Source organism: Lipophrys pholis (genome assembly GCF_963383615.2).
Source record: "Lipophrys pholis genome assembly, chromosome: 10".
Lineage (NCBI taxonomy): Eukaryota > Metazoa > Chordata > Actinopteri > Blenniiformes > Blenniidae > Lipophrys > Lipophrys pholis.
This window is the reverse complement of record NC_137640.1, coordinates 32,093,612-32,110,259: the sequence shown is the minus strand read 5'-3', so window position 1 is coordinate 32,110,259 and position 16,648 is coordinate 32,093,612. Positions and strand designations below refer to the sequence as shown.

Sequence of the window (16,648 nt, the reverse complement as noted above, 5' to 3'; positions counted from 1 at the left end):
CTTGATACTATCTGCACACTGTGATCTCCCTGATACTATCTACACACTGATCTCCCTGATACTATCTACACACTGTGATCTCCCTGATACTATCGACACACTGATCTCCTTGATATTATCCACACACTGATCTCCCTGATACTATCTACACACTGATCTCCCTGATACTATCTACACACTGTGATCTCCTGATACTATCTACACACTGATCTCCCTGATACTATCGACACACTGATCTCCTTGATACTATCTACACACTGATCTCCCTGATACTATCTACACACTGTGATCTCCCTGATACTATCGAAACACTGATCTCCTTGATTCTATCCACACACTGATCTCCCTGATACTATCTACACACTGTGATCTCCTGATACTATCTACACACACTATGGCTGTGTACACCAGTCCAAACATTCTGTCTAAAGATCAGTGAAGGTTTATGGTTCTACCTGGGCCCCCCTATTCCAGTCTCACCTGCACTTTGGTTGTCAGGTGATCTCACAGAAATTAAATGAGAATAAATGAGTCCTGATGCTCCTGGTTTCCCTAAGCGTTGCAAAAAAGGCTCATGAACTGGAAATCTCAAAGTAATCTGAGTATAAAGTTATTTAAAAACTTACTTCTAGACCACATCACAGTGGAGAGTATGTCTGCTGGTAGGAAAAATCATTTGACACAATTTGAGTCCACATGGTCCCCAATAATTAAATACACCATGTAGCCCTGTGGGGGGGCGGGGGATCCACCCGGGGGCTCTGGGGGCTGTCAGTGGTTGGGCTGTCGTGGCTTGGGTGGTTGGCGGCTCTGCGGGCTCGGGGGGGTCCTAGCGTCTATGCTGGGAAGAGAGGGTCTGCCTCACTCCCGGATCTGGGGGAGCGGGGGACAGTGGGGCTCCGGGTTCTGGATGGACAGTTGACTGAGAGAGACCTCCAGGGCCTGATATATGGGAGGTGTGTGTGTGTGTGTGTGTGTGTGTGTGTGTGTGTGTGTGTGTGTGTGTGTGTGTGTGTGTGTGTGTGTGTGTGTGTTCTGTATCTATAAGTATGTGCCTGTTGTTTTGTGTGGTTGTGTGGGAATGTGTATGTGAGGGGGGGATTCCCTAACCGCTGGCTTCCAGCCGGGCTCGTACTGGGCCCTGCAGGTCTTAGACTCTGCTGTCTGGCCATTGGGTGAGGTGGGGGCTCCCTGCCCGGGTCCTCTTACAGAGCCTTGTCGGGGGGCGCCTCTTACGGCGCCCCCCAATTTTAAAACGCACCCTTGACACACACATTGCATCCACTTCCTCAAAACACTTAGACACACCGCTACATGCATCCAACACTCCACAGGGTGGGGGGGGGGTTGGAAATGTGGGTCCCCCCAGCACCTCCCGCTGGGGTCTCACCCCAACCCCGGGTGAGTGCAGCTGAAATGCGGGGGGCACGCTCGCTCAGGGGTTGGGGCTGGGGTGCGGTGCTCCTTCCCCATTCGCTGTCGGATTAGTGGAGGATGGGATCTCGCAGTGGCCGGGTGGGGGCCCGGCTGGGGGCCCGGATGGCGGCCTGAGGGGCAGGATCCATCACTCTCACCCCAAGTGTGTGAGTGGGTGAGTGCGTGAGTGTGTAAGCGTCTGTGTCTGTGGGGGCTTTTCCACCGGAAAGAACCAGGTGCTAGTTCTGGTCCAGGGCCAGATTTAGCACCAGTTCTTTGTCTTTCCACTGCCAAAGCCCCGGCCAAACAGGGGCTAAACTGTTGCTACTCTGGCCCCACTTCGTTGCTGGACCAGAGAGGAGCCAGACTGGGACCCGACGCGTCATCGGGTGGGGGCGGAGGTATCTCTGGAGGTATCTCTGGAGTTATCTCTGGAGTTATCTCTACCTTAAAGGCGGAAGCGGACTGTACCGTCTTTCTGAAAACTCCAGTGAACACGGAGCCCCAGAGTGGTTATAGAGAAAAAAATTTAAAATACGCGTGGGAATGATATAATAAGTCGTTCCCTGAAGTTAATAATACGAGGGAACGGGATTATTTAATCTGCGTTGGTGGAGCCGCGGCTCTCGAGATGCTGCAGAGCTCCACCTGTCAGTCAGCTACGTCAGATAGAATTTAGAAGCAGTTTTCCTTTGTGATTTATTTTCCACACTTTTCATGGAGACATTATTATAACTAACGTCACGTCCAGGTCTTGTTTCACGTTCTGACCGCCGGCTGAGGAGCTGCAGCCGCTGAGCAAGGCAGTGTGAGGCAGCAGGAGGCGCTCCGAGACGCTCCAGTATTATTTTATAACCACAGAACTTCTTTATAATGAATACTTTGGTTCATCAGCAACTAAAAAAAAAACTACAAACTACTGTAAATGAAAGCTGGATTTTATGGGCATAAAATGAGCCTTTTAACGGCTTCACGTGAAAGAACTTTAATCGGTGTGTTTACCTCGGTTACCATAGAAACAGCTTTTAAAGCTTCGTTCTATCATTCTACACCTCCATTCCTCCATGTTGAAGCTTTTGATTCAGACACGTCCAGAAATAAAGTGAAAGGAGCAGAAATTCTCAGTGTAACGCCCAAATGTTGAAAAATAAGCTCCAAACTCATACACGCGTTATTTATTTCCCCTCTATGTCCACTCTGGACTAAAACAAGACGGACGTGAACAAACACTACTAGAGACAAGAAGAGACGTAATGTCTTCTTTCTCTTTGGTGCATCAGAGGTTCAGGTCAGACTAGATGGAGCGACCCGGACTAAACCACTGGTACAGTCCGTCTCCTGGTTCCTGGATGAGGCTGTCAGCGCCACATTGGTGAAATCAGTGACGTATCACGTTTTGGAGTGACGCAGTGACGTAGCTCTACTGGCTCCGTTAACGGTGGAAAGAGAACCGGTTCTTTGGTGGTGCTCATTTAAGAACCGGCTCTGGCACCGGCCCTGAACTAGAACCTGGTTCTTGTTGGTGGAAAAGCCCTATGTGTATGTGTGGGGGTGGAGGTGGGGGTGGATGTTTGTGTGTCTATCAAGATTGGGGGGGTATCATGGGGTGGGAACGTGTGTGGTGGGATACGAGGCCCCTCGGGGTGGGTGGTTGGCTGTCCTCCGACCGGGCCTGGTCGGGCCTTCGCTCTTCCTGGTCTGAACTAGAACCTGGTTCTTTTTGGTCCTCCATGAATTCACTCTCCTCTGGTCTCCATGATGTCACTCACCTCCATGATGTCACTCTCCTCTGAACTCCATGATGTCACTCTCCACCATGTTGTCACTCTCCACCATGATGTCACTCTCCTCTGGTCTCCATGATGTCACTCACCTCCATGATGTCACTCTCCTCTGAACTCCATGATGTCACTCTCCACCATGTTGTCACTCTCCACCATGATGTCACTCTCCTCCATCATGTTACTCTCCTCTGAACTTCATGATGTCACTCTCCTCCATGATGTCACTCTCCTCTGAATTCCATTATGTCACTCACCTCCATGATGTCACTCTCCTTTGAATTACATGATGTCCCTCTCCTCTGACCTCCATGATGTCACTCACTTCCATGATGTCACTCTCCTCTGACCCCCATGATGTCACTCACTTCCATGATGTCACTCTTCTCTGACCCCCATGATGTCACTCTCCTCTATGATGTATTTCTCCTCCATGATGTCACTAACCTCCATGAAGTCACTCTCCTCCGGCCTCCATTATGTCACTCTCCTCCATGATGTCATTCTCCTCTGGTCTCCATGATGTCACTTTTCTCCATGATGTCACTCTCCTCCACCATGTTTCTCTCCTCTGGCCTCCATGATGTCACTCTCCACCAATCTGTCACTCTCCTCTGGCCTCAATGATGTCACTCTCCACCATGATGTCACTCTCCTCCATCATGTTACTCTCCTCTGGCCTCCATGATGTCACTCTCCACCAATCTGTCACTCTCCTCTGGCCTCCATGATGTCCCTCTCCACCATCATGTTACTCTCCTCTGGGCTCCATGATGTCACTCTCCACCATGGTTTCACTCTCCTCTGGCCTCCATGATGTCACTTGTTTTTTCTTTTATTACTGATCCCACTACTGTGACAAATGTGAACCTTCCAGTGGACTGAGATCTATAAAAGCAAAGTACGTGCAGATGTGTGTACACACGGTTTTACGATCCAAACTTTTTTGGGCGCACGCTATTTTCAGTATTTGGGTGCACAAACATTTATTGTAGAAATCCTAGGAATGTTTTATAAATGAGGCTCCAGATTGTTGTAATTTGCTTTATAAGTGCATTGTATTTAAATAAAGTTAACTTTGGCTGAAATGACTGAGAACTGTACCACCAGCTGCTGCTGGATCTTGGTATATGGAACCACATAGAGTTAAGATGTGAGAAATAGAATTTTAACCACAAGAGTGATTATTCTGGAAACAACTACAACTAAACAACTAAACCTTTCTTTTTTTCCTTTGAAAATGTTGCTCTTATTTTGAAAATATAAGTGGTTCTTGAATACTTATACTTTCATATTGAAATATTTTACTGTATGTCCCATTCTAAATTGTGACATATTACTTTTAATTTAGTGTTATGTAAATTTGAAATATTACTTTATTTCGAAACTTTTCTTTTTTAATTTGTTTATATTTTGAAATCTCACTTTCATTTTATTTATATTTTGAAACATTCTTTTTGAAATTTTCATTTTTTCACTTCAGTTTTGAAATCTGACTTCTATTTAGTTTTTAGTTTTGACTTTTATCTACTTTTTAATTTAGAAATGTTGGTTTTATTTAAAAAAAAATTTAACACTTTTTTAACTTTAACTTTGAAACATTGTCATACTTTGCAAATATTCATTTATTCTTTCCTAACTTTTATTTTTACTATGACTAAAAGTTTGTTTTATTGTGAAGTAGCAGTGTGTGTGTGTGTGTCTGTCTATGTAGTGTTACCGGTGTGGTCCTCCGGGCTCCCCGGCTCCTGGGAGGGAGTCGTAGCGGAGCTGCAGAGTGATTATCCCCGGCAGTAGGATGCTTCTCTCCGGCCACTCGATGCTGCTGCTGGCCGCTGTCGGAGCTCTCCTCGGGGCTCTCGGAACTCTCGGCCGCCGCCGGGATGCCTACAGCTTCCGGGCGGTGAACAGCCGCGGGAAGCTCGTCTCTCTGGAGAAGTACAGAGGCTCGGTGAGCAGCAGCGCAGCGGCGGCTGGGAGCGGGGGCGAGCACCGTGCCGGCTCGAGCCGACGTGGCAGCCCGGTGGAGCCAGGACCGGTACTAACATAATGCTAACTGCTAACCTGGCTCATTACACTGAGCTACATCACCATGCTATGCTAAGCTAACAGGCTAATAACAGATTTCATGAGGTAACAGGCTAACACCTTTGTTTTAGATAATTCACTCATGCTATGCTAAGCTAATAGGCTAACACCTTTGTTTTAAAAAACTCACTCATGCTATGCTAAGCTAACAGGCTAACACCTTTGTTTTAAATAACTCACTCATGCTATGTTAAGCTAACAGGCTAATAACAGATTTCATGAGGTAACAAGTTGTCGTTGTTTGTGAATGTAGCGAGGCTGAAGCATGCTGACATTAGCCTCTCTCAGGTTTCCGTGAACGTAATTAGTTTTAGCATGCTAACATTAGCCTCTGTCTTACAGGTGTCGCTGTTTGTGAACGTGGCGAGCGAATGCGGCTATGCAGACGAGCACTACCGTGAGCTGCAGCAGCTCCAGCGTGATTTTGGCCCCGCCCACTTCAATGTGCTGGCGTTCCCGTGCAACCAGTTCGGCGGGCAGGAGCCCGGTAGTGACCGCGACATCGACGCCTTCGTACGAAGAGTCTACGGCGTCACATTCCCGATCTTCAGCAAGATTGCCGTGGTCGGAACCGGCGCTAACAACATCTACAAGTTCCTAGCAGGTGACCAGCCCTAACGCCGGCTAGTGGGAGGCTAACGAATGCTAGCATGCCAACAGCTACAACATGGTAATGCTGCTAACATGTTAATAACTGCTAACATTAGCTAATACGCCAAGGGCTATGGCATGATAATGCTGCTAATATGCTATCTTGCTAATGACAGCAAACACACCAATGACTATGACGCGATAATGGTGCTAATACGTTAACGACTGCTAACATGCTAGTGACGGTTAGCCTGTAAACGGAAACTAGCAATCCCACAAAAATGCTAAAATTGGTAAAGTTGCTTGAATTACTGCAACTGCAACTAGAAGTGCTCTTAAAATATTTGCAGCTAAAATTACAAAACTTGATCAAATTCTATAAAATTGTTACCATTGCTAATATTACTACACCTGCTAAAATTGCTCCACTATCACGCCAATCACTCCTAGCATGCTCACTGAAACGTAAAATTGCTCCACTTGCTAAGATTTCTATAAAGATTGCCAGAATTCCGAGAGGTGCTCTTAAAATTGCTCCACTTGCTAGAAATTGTTAAAATTGCTCTATTTGCTTAAGTTGCTCCATACACTGCTCCTTGAGTTGCTGCTCAGAGCAGCTCGGAACATCAGAGCATCAGCATTAGGAATCTACTCAGGCCCAAGATGATGGAAGTTAAAGATATGATGATTCAGCCTGAGGGTGTTTCTACTCAACAGCTTGTCTTTTTTGAAACGGCTGGCCTTTTTCTTTTAATAGATTTTATTTTTGTTCTCTTATTATTTATTTGTTTTGTATTGTTAATATTCAAAACAGTAATAAAAAGTGAATTTTATTAAAAAAAAAGGAGAATATGCTAATAATGCTCTTGTTGTTGCAGAGTCGTCCGACTCGGAGCCCGACTGGAACTTCTGGAAGTTTCTGGTTGACGGGGACGGACAGGTGGTTGACGCCTGGGGGCCCAAAGTCCCCGTCAACCAACTCCGGCAACACGTTGCCCAAATGGTGCGGCAAATTATCCTGAAGAAGAAGAAGAAAGACGAACTCTGAAGCCGTCAGCGTTGCATGCTTACGTATGCAACTGTTTTGCTTTTTTTAACCTGCAACTTTTTCACAATAAAAGTGCGACCTCATGGCTTTTTGTGTCTCCTTAGCATGCTAACTGAAGTTAGCGTCAAGAGTAAAGTTGAAGTGAGGGTGACTCCTTCTGCTTAAAAAGTACTATTCAATTCAATTCAATTTTATTTGTAAAACTCTAAATCACATCAACAAACATCTCAGAGCCTCTTACAATGATGGAGAACAACAGAACCCAACTAAACCTTCCAGAACCTCTTACAATGCTAGAGAACAACAGAACCCAACTAAACCGTCCAGAGCAGCAGATGGAACAAGCAACAGTGGAAACCAGGAAGAACAGTTCATAAGAAGTCCCTCTTCAGGAAGAAAGGGGGCGGAGCCTAGACTCTGGAAGGGCGGAGCCTAGACTCTGGAAGGGGGGGGGCATCCGCCTTGACCGGTTGGGGGGAGAAGTACATGGGATAGGACAGGGAGAGAGAGGAATAGAAGAGGGAGAGAGAGAGGAATAGAAGAGAGAGAGAGAGAGAGAGAGAGGCAGACAGGCCAGATAAGTACAAATACTAAGAAAAGTCTATGATGAGCGTTGGTCTGATGATGAACCAATCTCAGTCTGGAGTTTAAGGGTCGTGCCGTTGCGGTGGGGTCCTGGTGCTGTAGGGGGGTCCCGGTGCTGTGGGGGGGTCCCGGTGCTGTGGGGGGGTCGGGTAGTAGGACCGTGGTAACTCCACTCTGGGAGTCTTGGGTCTGATCCCCTGGATCCTGCTCCCCTCCTGTCAGGATCTGGTGGCTCCAGTAATGTTGTTACACAGAGAGAAAGAAAGAAAGACAAGAAACAGAAGCTCCAAATGTAGAGTTCCTCCCTTTAACGGGAGAGAGGAAATCCCCTCAGCAGTCTAGGCCTAGAGCAGCTCAACTTAGTGCTCCTATTTTATTCCTAATGAGAAGCTCTATCAAAGAGGAAGGTTTTTAGTCTCCTCTTAAATAAACTAATGGTGTGGGCCCTTCGGACCGAGGCTGCTAGTTGATTCCAGAGTAAAGGAGCCATATGGCTGAAACTCCTGCCTCCTCTTTTACTTTGAAGGACTTTAGGGATTACCAACAGTCCTGCATCCTCAGAGCCAAGGGCTCGTGGAGGGTGAGACCCTTCTAGAAGTTTCTCCATATAGGACGGAGCCTGGTGATGAAGAGTTTTAGATGTGATCAGAAGGATGTTGAATTCTATTCTAGATTTGATGTGAAGCCAGTGTAAGGATGCTAAGACTGGGGAGATGTGTTCTCTTCTTCCAGTTCTGGTTAGTAAACCTGCAGCAGCGTTCTGCTCTAGCTGGAAGATCCTAACAGAGGAGTTTGGACATCCTGACATTAGGGAGTTACAATCATCTCATCTTGAAGTCACAAAGGCAGGAAGCATTTGTTCTGCATCTTTGAAGGACAAGAAGTTTCTCATTTTTGCAATATTCCTTAGATGGAAGAAGGCTGTCCTGGAGACATGTTTAACATGGGACATAAAGGACAGATCCTGATCAGAAATAACACCCAGGTTCCTAATATCACTATTAGAGGTTAAGGTAATATTATCTAAGGTAATCAGACTATCTGAAAAGTAATCCCTGAGCTTTTTAGGACCTAGGATTAGAACCTCAGTCTTGGATGTGTTGAGCATTAAGAAGTTGATAGACATCCAGGACTTAACGTCCCTGAGGCAGGACTCTAGTTTAACAAGTTGGTCGGCCTGATTGGCTTTAACTGATAAATAGAGCTGAGTATCATCTGCATAACAATGAAAGTTAATGTTGTGTTTCCTAATAATATTTCCGAGTGGTAACATCTAGAGATTAAACAATCTGGGTCCGAGGACGGAGCCTTGTGGTACTCCACACAGGACCCGTTCATGTATTGAAGATTTGTTATTTACATGAACAAATTGAAAGCGGTCAGATTAATATGATTTAAACCAGTTTAAGGCTAAGTTTTTAATGCCGACGGCATCTTCTAATCTCCTTAAAAGTATATTATGATGGACAGTATCAAATGCAGTACTAAGGTCCAGAAGAAGTAAAGCAGATAGAAGAGCTCTATCTGAGGCCATTAGAAGGTCATTAGTAACTTTTAGCAGAGCAGTCTCTGTACTGTGGTTCATTCTGAAGCTGGACTGAAGGTCCTCTAACAGATTATTCTCCTGCAGATAATCATTGAGTTGTTTAGCCACTACTTGCTCCAGAACCTTTGACAGGAAAGGAAGGTTGGAGATGGGCCTGTAGTTTGAGAGAAGGCTTGTGTCTAAGTTTGGCTTCTTAATGAGAGGTTTAATAACTGCTAGTTTAAAGGATTGGGGCACATAGCCTATTGTTAGAGACTGGTTAATAATTGCGAGTATAGAATTATTGATTAGTGGCAGTGCCTCTTTCAGAATTCTAGTAGGAATTGGGTCCAACAGGCTAGTAGTTGGTTTAGCAGAAGAAATAAGGGAGTTTAGTTGGACTAGTTGTATTTGCTGAAAGCATTCCAGATGACTGTTAGGTTTAACCAGTTCCTCTGTTATGGGGCTAACGGACGGTAGGGTTTGATGGATGTTATCCCTAAGCGTTGTAATTTTATTTTGAAAGAACTTCATGAAGTCCTCACTACATATATTGTTAGGAATGGTGGGCTCAACACTATTTTGGTTCTTGGTCAGTTTGGCTACAGTACTGAAAAGAAACCGAGGGTTGTTTTTGTTTTCCTCTATTAAGGATGAGTAGTAATTAGTTCTACTTCTACTCAGAGCTTTCTTATAAGTTTTGAAGCTATCCTTCCAGGCTATATAATCTAGCTCTGTTTTTGTTGAACGCCAAGTTCTTTCTAATCTACGGGAGCGTTGTTTAAGCTGGCGGGTTGATGAGTTAAACCATGGGGAGGACTTTTCCTGTTTTTTCAGTTTCATTTTTTGAGGAGCTATGTCGTCTAGCGTTGTTTTTAGCATATCTGTCAGACTGTTTGTTAGGTATTCAATGTCTGAGCTAGCAACAGTATACGGGTCAGGAAGATTCACTACTGATTCTATAGCAGAGGGAATTCTTTCCTTGAATTTAGTTACTATGTTATCAGAGAGAGACCTGGTTAACACGGCTTTAGCCGGAGGGTTAGAACTATTTAGAACAAAGTCAAAGGTTATTAAGAAGTGATCTGACAGGAAATCATAGTGAGGAGAGATGGTCAGATGCTCTATATTCAAACCATAAGTTAGAATAAGGTCTAGGGTGTGGAGATGTTTCTGGGTAGGCCCGTCTACTACCTGAGAGAAACCTAGAGAGTCAAGTGTAGATCTAAAGCTGCACTGAAACTATCATTTTCTAGGTCAACATGAACATTGAAGTCTCCTACCATGATAACCTTATCTTTAGTCAGGGCTACATCTGACAACAATTCAGAGAATTCAGTTAGAAAAGTTGAAGAAGGTCCAGGAGGACGAGAAATGATTACAGATTCTACAGAATTTACTATTTTATTTGATGGGTGTGGCATGGTCATGCTCAGACTCTCAAAAGAACTAAAGTTGGGTTTTGGGTTAATATTAATTAGTAAGTGAGAGTTCTAGATGGCTGCCTCCACCCTCCTCCACCACTTTCACCAGCTATTTGAGTGTTAATATGACTTGGAGGGGAGGCTTCATTTAGACTAACATACTCATCTTTACGTAGCAGGTTTCTGTTCATCCAAAGAGATCAATGTTGTGTTCACTTATCAGATCATTGACTAGAAGAGCTTTGGATGATAAAGATCTCATGTTTAGGAAACCACATTTCATTTGTTTGTCTTGATTTTGTCTAGTTTCACACTTGATACGGATGAAGTTTTTGTAGTCATTAGAAGTTGTTTTCCTAGGTTTAGATAGTTTTATACTTGTGGTGGTCCGAGGGATAGACACAGTCTCTATGGGATGTTTAACTAAGTTAGCTATGGTTGGTGACTGCCCAGAGGGAAACTCAGAGAGGCGTGTAGGACTGCCACTCTGTTGCCACTCTGCTACGTCAGGATGGAGGAGCTAAGCTTTTAACTATGTTTCTAGATAAGAGGTACGCTCCATCCAACGTGGGATGGATGCCGTCCCTCCTGATGAGACCAGGCTTGCCCCAGAAGGACTTCCAATTATTAATGAAGCCTACCGAGTTACTGGGACACCACCCTGACAGCCAGCGGTTAAAAGATGAGGCTAAACATCTGGTCCCTGATGAGGTTTGGGGGGGGGCCAGAGAAAACTACTTCGTCTGAAATGGTCCGCACGTATGTGCACACTGACTCTACGTTAGCTTTGAGGACCTCAGACTTCTTCAGGCGAACGTCGTTTCCACCGCAGTGGATTATAATCCCTTTAAATCTCTGTTTACTCTTGGTCATTAGCTTTAGCTGGGACTCTATGTCGCCTGCTCTGGCCCCAGGCAGGCAGCTAACTGTGGCCGCTGGTTGTCCTAGGTTAACGTGTCTCACTATTGAGGAGCCAATAACCAGCGTGTCCTTCTCAACCAGCGTGCTGCTGAGTGGGGCAAACATATTGGAGACACTGACGGAGGCCTGTGGGGTGTAGCGGGGGTGTCCGGTAGACTTCTTGCTGCTACGTTTACCCCTGGCAGTCACCCAACCGCCCTGTTCCCCCGGCTGCTCGGGGGCCACTGAGGGGGGGCTAAAGTTAGCAGCTACCTGCGCTGCTAAGCTAGAACGCTCCGCTCCAGCTAAACCTGGCGGGGGGCTACTAGCTACAGGGCTAGCCCTAAGCTGGACAGAGAGGAGACGTCCCTCAAGCTGACTCAGCCTCGCCTCAGGACCCTAAAGGAGGAAAGCAGTGGTAGTGAGGACCCTAAAGTAGGAAAGCAGTGGAAGTTAGGGCCCTGAAGGAGGACAGTAGTGGGAGGGAGAACCCTAATGGAGGACAGTAGTGGGAGTGAGGACCCTGAAGGAGGACAGAAGTGGGAATGAGGACCCTAAAGGAACACAGTAGTGGGAATGAGGACCTAGAAGGAGGACAGTAGTGGGAGTGAGGACCCTAACGGAGGACAGAAGTGGACCTGAGGACACTGATGGAGGACAGTAGTGGGAATGAGGACCCTGAAGGTGGACAGCAGTGGGAGTGAGGACCCTGACGGAGGACAGTAGTGGGAGTGAGGACCCTAAAGGAGGACATAAGTGGGAGTGAAGACCCTGAAGAAGGACAGTAGTGGGCGTGAGGACCCTGAAAGAGGACAGCAGTTGGAGGGAGGACCCTAACGGAGGTCAGTTGTGGGGATAAAGACCCTGAAGGAGGACAGAAGTGGGAGTGAGGACCCTGAAAGAGGACAGTAGTGGGAGTGAGGACAGTAGTGGGAGTGAGGACAGTAGTGGGAGTGAGGACCCTGAATGAGGACTGTAGTGGGATTGAGGACCCTGATGGAGGACATTGGTGGGAGTGAGGACAGTAGTGGGAGTGAGGACCCTGAAAGAGGACTGTAGTGGGATTGAGGACCCTGATGGAGGACATTGGTGGGAGTGAGGACAGTAGTGGGAGTGAGGACCCTAAAGGAGGACATTGGTGGGAGTGAGGACAGTAGTGGGAGGCAGGACCCTGAAGGAGGACTGTAGTGGGATTGAGGACCCTGATGGAGGACCGTACTGGGAGTGAGGAGGACAGTAGTGGGAGTGAGGACCCTAAGGGAGGACAGCAGTGGGAGTGAAGACCTCAAACCACAGCCTCTCAGCTCATCAGGGGACGTAAAGGTCAATTCCAACGTTGTTCAGATGGTGACAGCAGGATAAGGCTGATGTCTCAAACAATGTCCCTTAAGAGACAACCACCAGGATCAAGACATGAAGAACAGTCCAAGAAAGGATGTGGGGTTCGATGGAAGGCTTCTCCTCTCACACCTTCTCGGTCCAGTTTGACCATGAGAAGGAGACTGCAGGACAGAGGACTGGACCCACTGGACTACAGGGGACAGAACTCTAATAATCTAATATGTCCACAGGTTGTTCTCCTGCTCCATCATTGCCACGGAATGGGGATCCACTCAACACATCAAGGGGAGCATTTTGCTGGTGCCTGTAAGTATCTGGACCAGTACCAGTACCAGTACCAGTACCAGTACCAGTACCAGAACCAGTACCAGCCCTGAGGTTCCCTGCCATCACTGAGAAGTTCACAGGACAGAGGCAGCCACTCAAAGTGCTCACTGATGACCATGTCCCTCAACATTTCAGAGTGTGATGAAAGGAGAGACAGACGTTCTCTGAAGCAGAACATGTGTTTGTACTGCTGAGCTGATGGTTCCACGACCTGGAACTCGTCTGTGGCGACAGTATCTGCCAAGGAACCCAAAGCAGCTGGTGAGATGAGATCCTGCTGTCCAGCAGACGTAACATTATTAATTATTATCTTCAATCCATGTTTGTTATTGTGATGTTGAGTATTAGTGGATTTGGTCTCAATGTGTTTTATAGATTTTGCTTTATTTACGAATCGCCTTTTGCACTCTGTCCCGGTCGTCCCTCCTGGGCTTCCGTACTTCCTCCTGTTTACTCCTCAGTGTTGGTTTGCATGGCTGAGGGTAAGTTCGGGTAAGGTGTAGGATAATTCACTGCCGCAATATCCTGCAGTTTTCTCTATAAATGTAATAATTTATGTCAGAGTATTTGCTGCATATTGTTTATTGTTGTATGGCGTCATGTGACTGAGCTGTTTTTGTTTTGACTGTTATTTTAAGTTTTACAGACGTTAGTAGTTTGGTTCCTGTGACGTCAGCACACAGCGCCGCTCAGGTCAGCACTGTTCTTGTTTCATGTTTAGGACCAGAGTGCACAAAGGCAAACGAGGAGAAGCTAAATGTTTTTAATCTCTTCTGCAGGTCCGTTTGAACTTTTTACTTTCTTTCTCTTCATTCGTCCCACCCTCATGCACTGTATTTATCTGTCCACCAGATGGCAGTGTTGAGCATTTTGTATTTGACTTTATTCTATTCTTCAGACTTGATGTTCAAAGTTTACTTTTAAAATGTTAAAAGTGTTGGTTTTTATGGCTGAGGGACCAGAGTGCACTAAGGCAAATGAGGAGAAGATTAATTTATTTTAATCTCTTCTGCAGCTAATAAAAAAAACCTGGAGAACAATCAATCAACTGGTCGTCATTGAAGTCCTGACCACAAGCATCACTCCCGTCACGCAGACAAACGTTCTCCTGCCACAGCGTTTCAAGGGTCACAGTTGTTTTTGATTGTGTTTTAACACTCAGGAGAAATGCTTCTTGTGTTTAGACACCAAATACAGTGTTTTGCACGTCATTACTCAATTGTTTTGTTTTGTTATTGTTTTCTATTGAAATGTAAAAGGAATGTCTTCATGTGCGGCTAAAAATGTTGGAATAGCTGAATGACGCCCCACAATAGCTCAGATAAAGAGTGAAATCACTAAACTAAATGCAACAACTGTTAAAATACGGTAGGTGAAATAAAAGGTAAAATAGCTCAATTAAAGTATGATTGTTAAAAAAAAAAAGGTTAAAATGTACAGAGCCCTGGAGCGGCCATAAAGAAAATAATAACGTGTGAGAACAAGATGGTCACTCCAGTTAATCCTGCGAGGGAAGGAGATCATTTAATATTTCTCACTAATGTTGCCTCCATCCCCTCATATTTGCTGCTCTGGAGCTTTAAGAGCCTCGTTTCCACGGAGCTCATTAGATCTTGGTGTTTTCTAACTAAACATGTGAAGTCCAGACGTGTTAAACTCTCCTTGGTCCAGAAAGAGAAGATCTCATTCTCATGTCTCCTCTTTAGCAGGAAGAAATGAGTTTGGGTCTTATTTTTCACCATTCCAACTTTCCATAGTGACTTTCTGCTCCTTTCACTTTATTTCTGGACGTGTCTGAATCAAAAGCTTCAACATGGAGGAATGGAGGTGTAGAATGATAGAACGCTGCTCTACAGCCGTTTCCATGGTAACCTAGGTAACCACTCTGATTAAAGTTCTCTTTCACATGAAGCCATTAAAAGGATCATTTTAGCTCTAAAAACTCCAAGTTTCATTTCCAGTAGTTTGTAGTTTGTTTAGTAGTTCCTGAGGAACCAGAAGTCTGGCTTCATTATAAAGAAGTGCTGTGGAGCGTCTCATAGCGGAGCGCCCCCTGCTGCCTCGTGCTGACCTCAGCCTGCGGTCAGAACGCCAAACAAGACCTGGAGGTGAAGTTAGTCACAATCATGTCACCATGAAAAGCCTGAAAAGAACTGGTTCTAGATTCTAGATCCACCAGCTCACTGACAGGAGGAGCTCTGCAACTCTAGAACCACGGCTCCGCCATCACGGATTAAATGATCTCGTTCCTTTGTATAATTAACTTGAGGGAACGACTTATTATCTCCTTCCCTCACATTATTAACTTGAGGGAACGACTTCTTACTTCGTTCCAACGTGTTTGTTTTTCACCCTGTGGCCACTCAGGAATGTTCAAAACAGATGAGTTAAAGGTGAAAACAGCTGGATTCGAGGCAAAAATGTGACTACCATATGTGACCACCAGAGGGAAGTAGAGTTACAAACCATAGCCAGTAACAGGAGGGCGTTTACTGACTGAGCTCCACTTCAAGGTTTTCTTAGAAATATATAAGAGAAGTGTAATCTTCAACTCATCCCTGGAGTTCTGACGAATCGCCTAATCCTCCTGTTACTTTCATTTCTCAGAAACAGCAATGATGTTCTCATTGCTGTTTCTGAGAAATGAATCCCATAAAATCCTAATAAGCATTGTTAATATTTAATTATTAACTCCATTACTATTTTATCAATATTTAGTGTTATGGTGTTTCTTACCTCTCACAGGTTCAATTACTTAATTTACTCACGTTTCATATAAAAAATACATCTTCAAACTTTTTTTTTTTTAATGTTTCACCACTTTATTACTTTTGAAAGAAAAACTATTAAACACAATAGTTTTACATAACATATAATATCTAATTTCAGCTTCACACGCAGTACTGACACTGTCTGTGAACCAGAAATGAACAAAATACCAAGCAATGTGTGTGGCTATCTGTCTATGTCTACGCAGCACAAGAGTGATATCACACTGTGCTGTGCAGATAAAGAGTGACATGTCATCACACTGTGCTTTGTAGATAAAGATTGACATGTATTCACACTGTGCTTTGTGGAGGTGAAGAGTGACATGTATTCACACTGTGCTTTGTGTAGGTAAAGAGTGACATGTCATCACACTGTGCTTTGTAGGTAAAGAGTGACATGTATTCACACTGTGCTTTGTGGAGGTAAAGAGTGACATTTAATCACACTGTGCTTTGTGTAGATAAAGAGTGACATGTCATCACAGTGTGCTTTCTATTGATAAAGAGTGGCATGTCATCACACTGCTTATTGCAGACAGAGTTACATGTCATCACACTTTGCTTTGTAGGTAAAGAGTGACATGTCATTACACTGTTCTTTGTGTAGATAAAGAGTGACATGTCATCATACTGTGCTTTGTGTTGGTAAAGAGTGACATGTCATCACACTGTGCTTTGTAGATAGAGTGGCATGTCATTACACTGTGCTTTGTGTAGGTATAGAGTGACATTTCATCACACTGTTCTTTGTGTAGATAAAGAGTGTCATGTCATCACACTGTTCTTTTTGTAGGTAAAGAGTGACATGTCATCACACTGTGCTTTGTGTAGATAAAGAGTGACATGTCATC

At 45.0% G+C, this 16,648-nt stretch overlaps 1 protein-coding gene across 2 annotated transcripts; it reads left to right on the top strand.

Moving 5' to 3' along the window:
- The first annotated feature begins 4,921 nt into the window (after nt 1-4,921).
- gpx7 (glutathione peroxidase 7) lies at nt 4,922-7,007 on the top strand. 2 transcript variants are annotated; one of them, XM_080473472.1, is made up of 3 exons: nt 4,922-5,148; nt 5,628-5,889; nt 6,755-7,007. In XM_080473472.1, the coding sequence occupies exons 1-3, from the start codon at nt 4,996-4,998 to the stop codon at nt 6,922-6,924; spliced, it is 585 nt and encodes a 194-aa protein (XP_080329598.1). In that variant the 5' UTR covers nt 4,922-4,995; the 3' UTR covers nt 6,925-7,007. The 2 variants fall into 2 exon arrangements, with proteins under 2 accessions (XP_080329598.1, XP_080329597.1); XM_080473471.1 differs by having other exon boundaries at nt 4,930-5,235.
- Nucleotides 7,008-16,648: the final 9,641 nt, after the last annotated feature.

Coding starts and splice junctions, on each gene's coding strand:
- gpx7 (XM_080473471.1), top strand. CDS start 4,996: ATGCTTCTCTCCGGCCACTCGATGCTGCTGCTGGCCGCTGTCGGAGCT. Junction 5,236..5,627: donor GCCCGGTGGAGCCAGGACCG/GTACTAACATAA, acceptor TCTGTCTTACAG/GTGTCGCTGTTTGTGAACGT. Junction 5,890..6,754: donor CATCTACAAGTTCCTAGCAG/GTGACCAGCCCT, acceptor TTGTTGTTGCAG/AGTCGTCCGACTCGGAGCCC.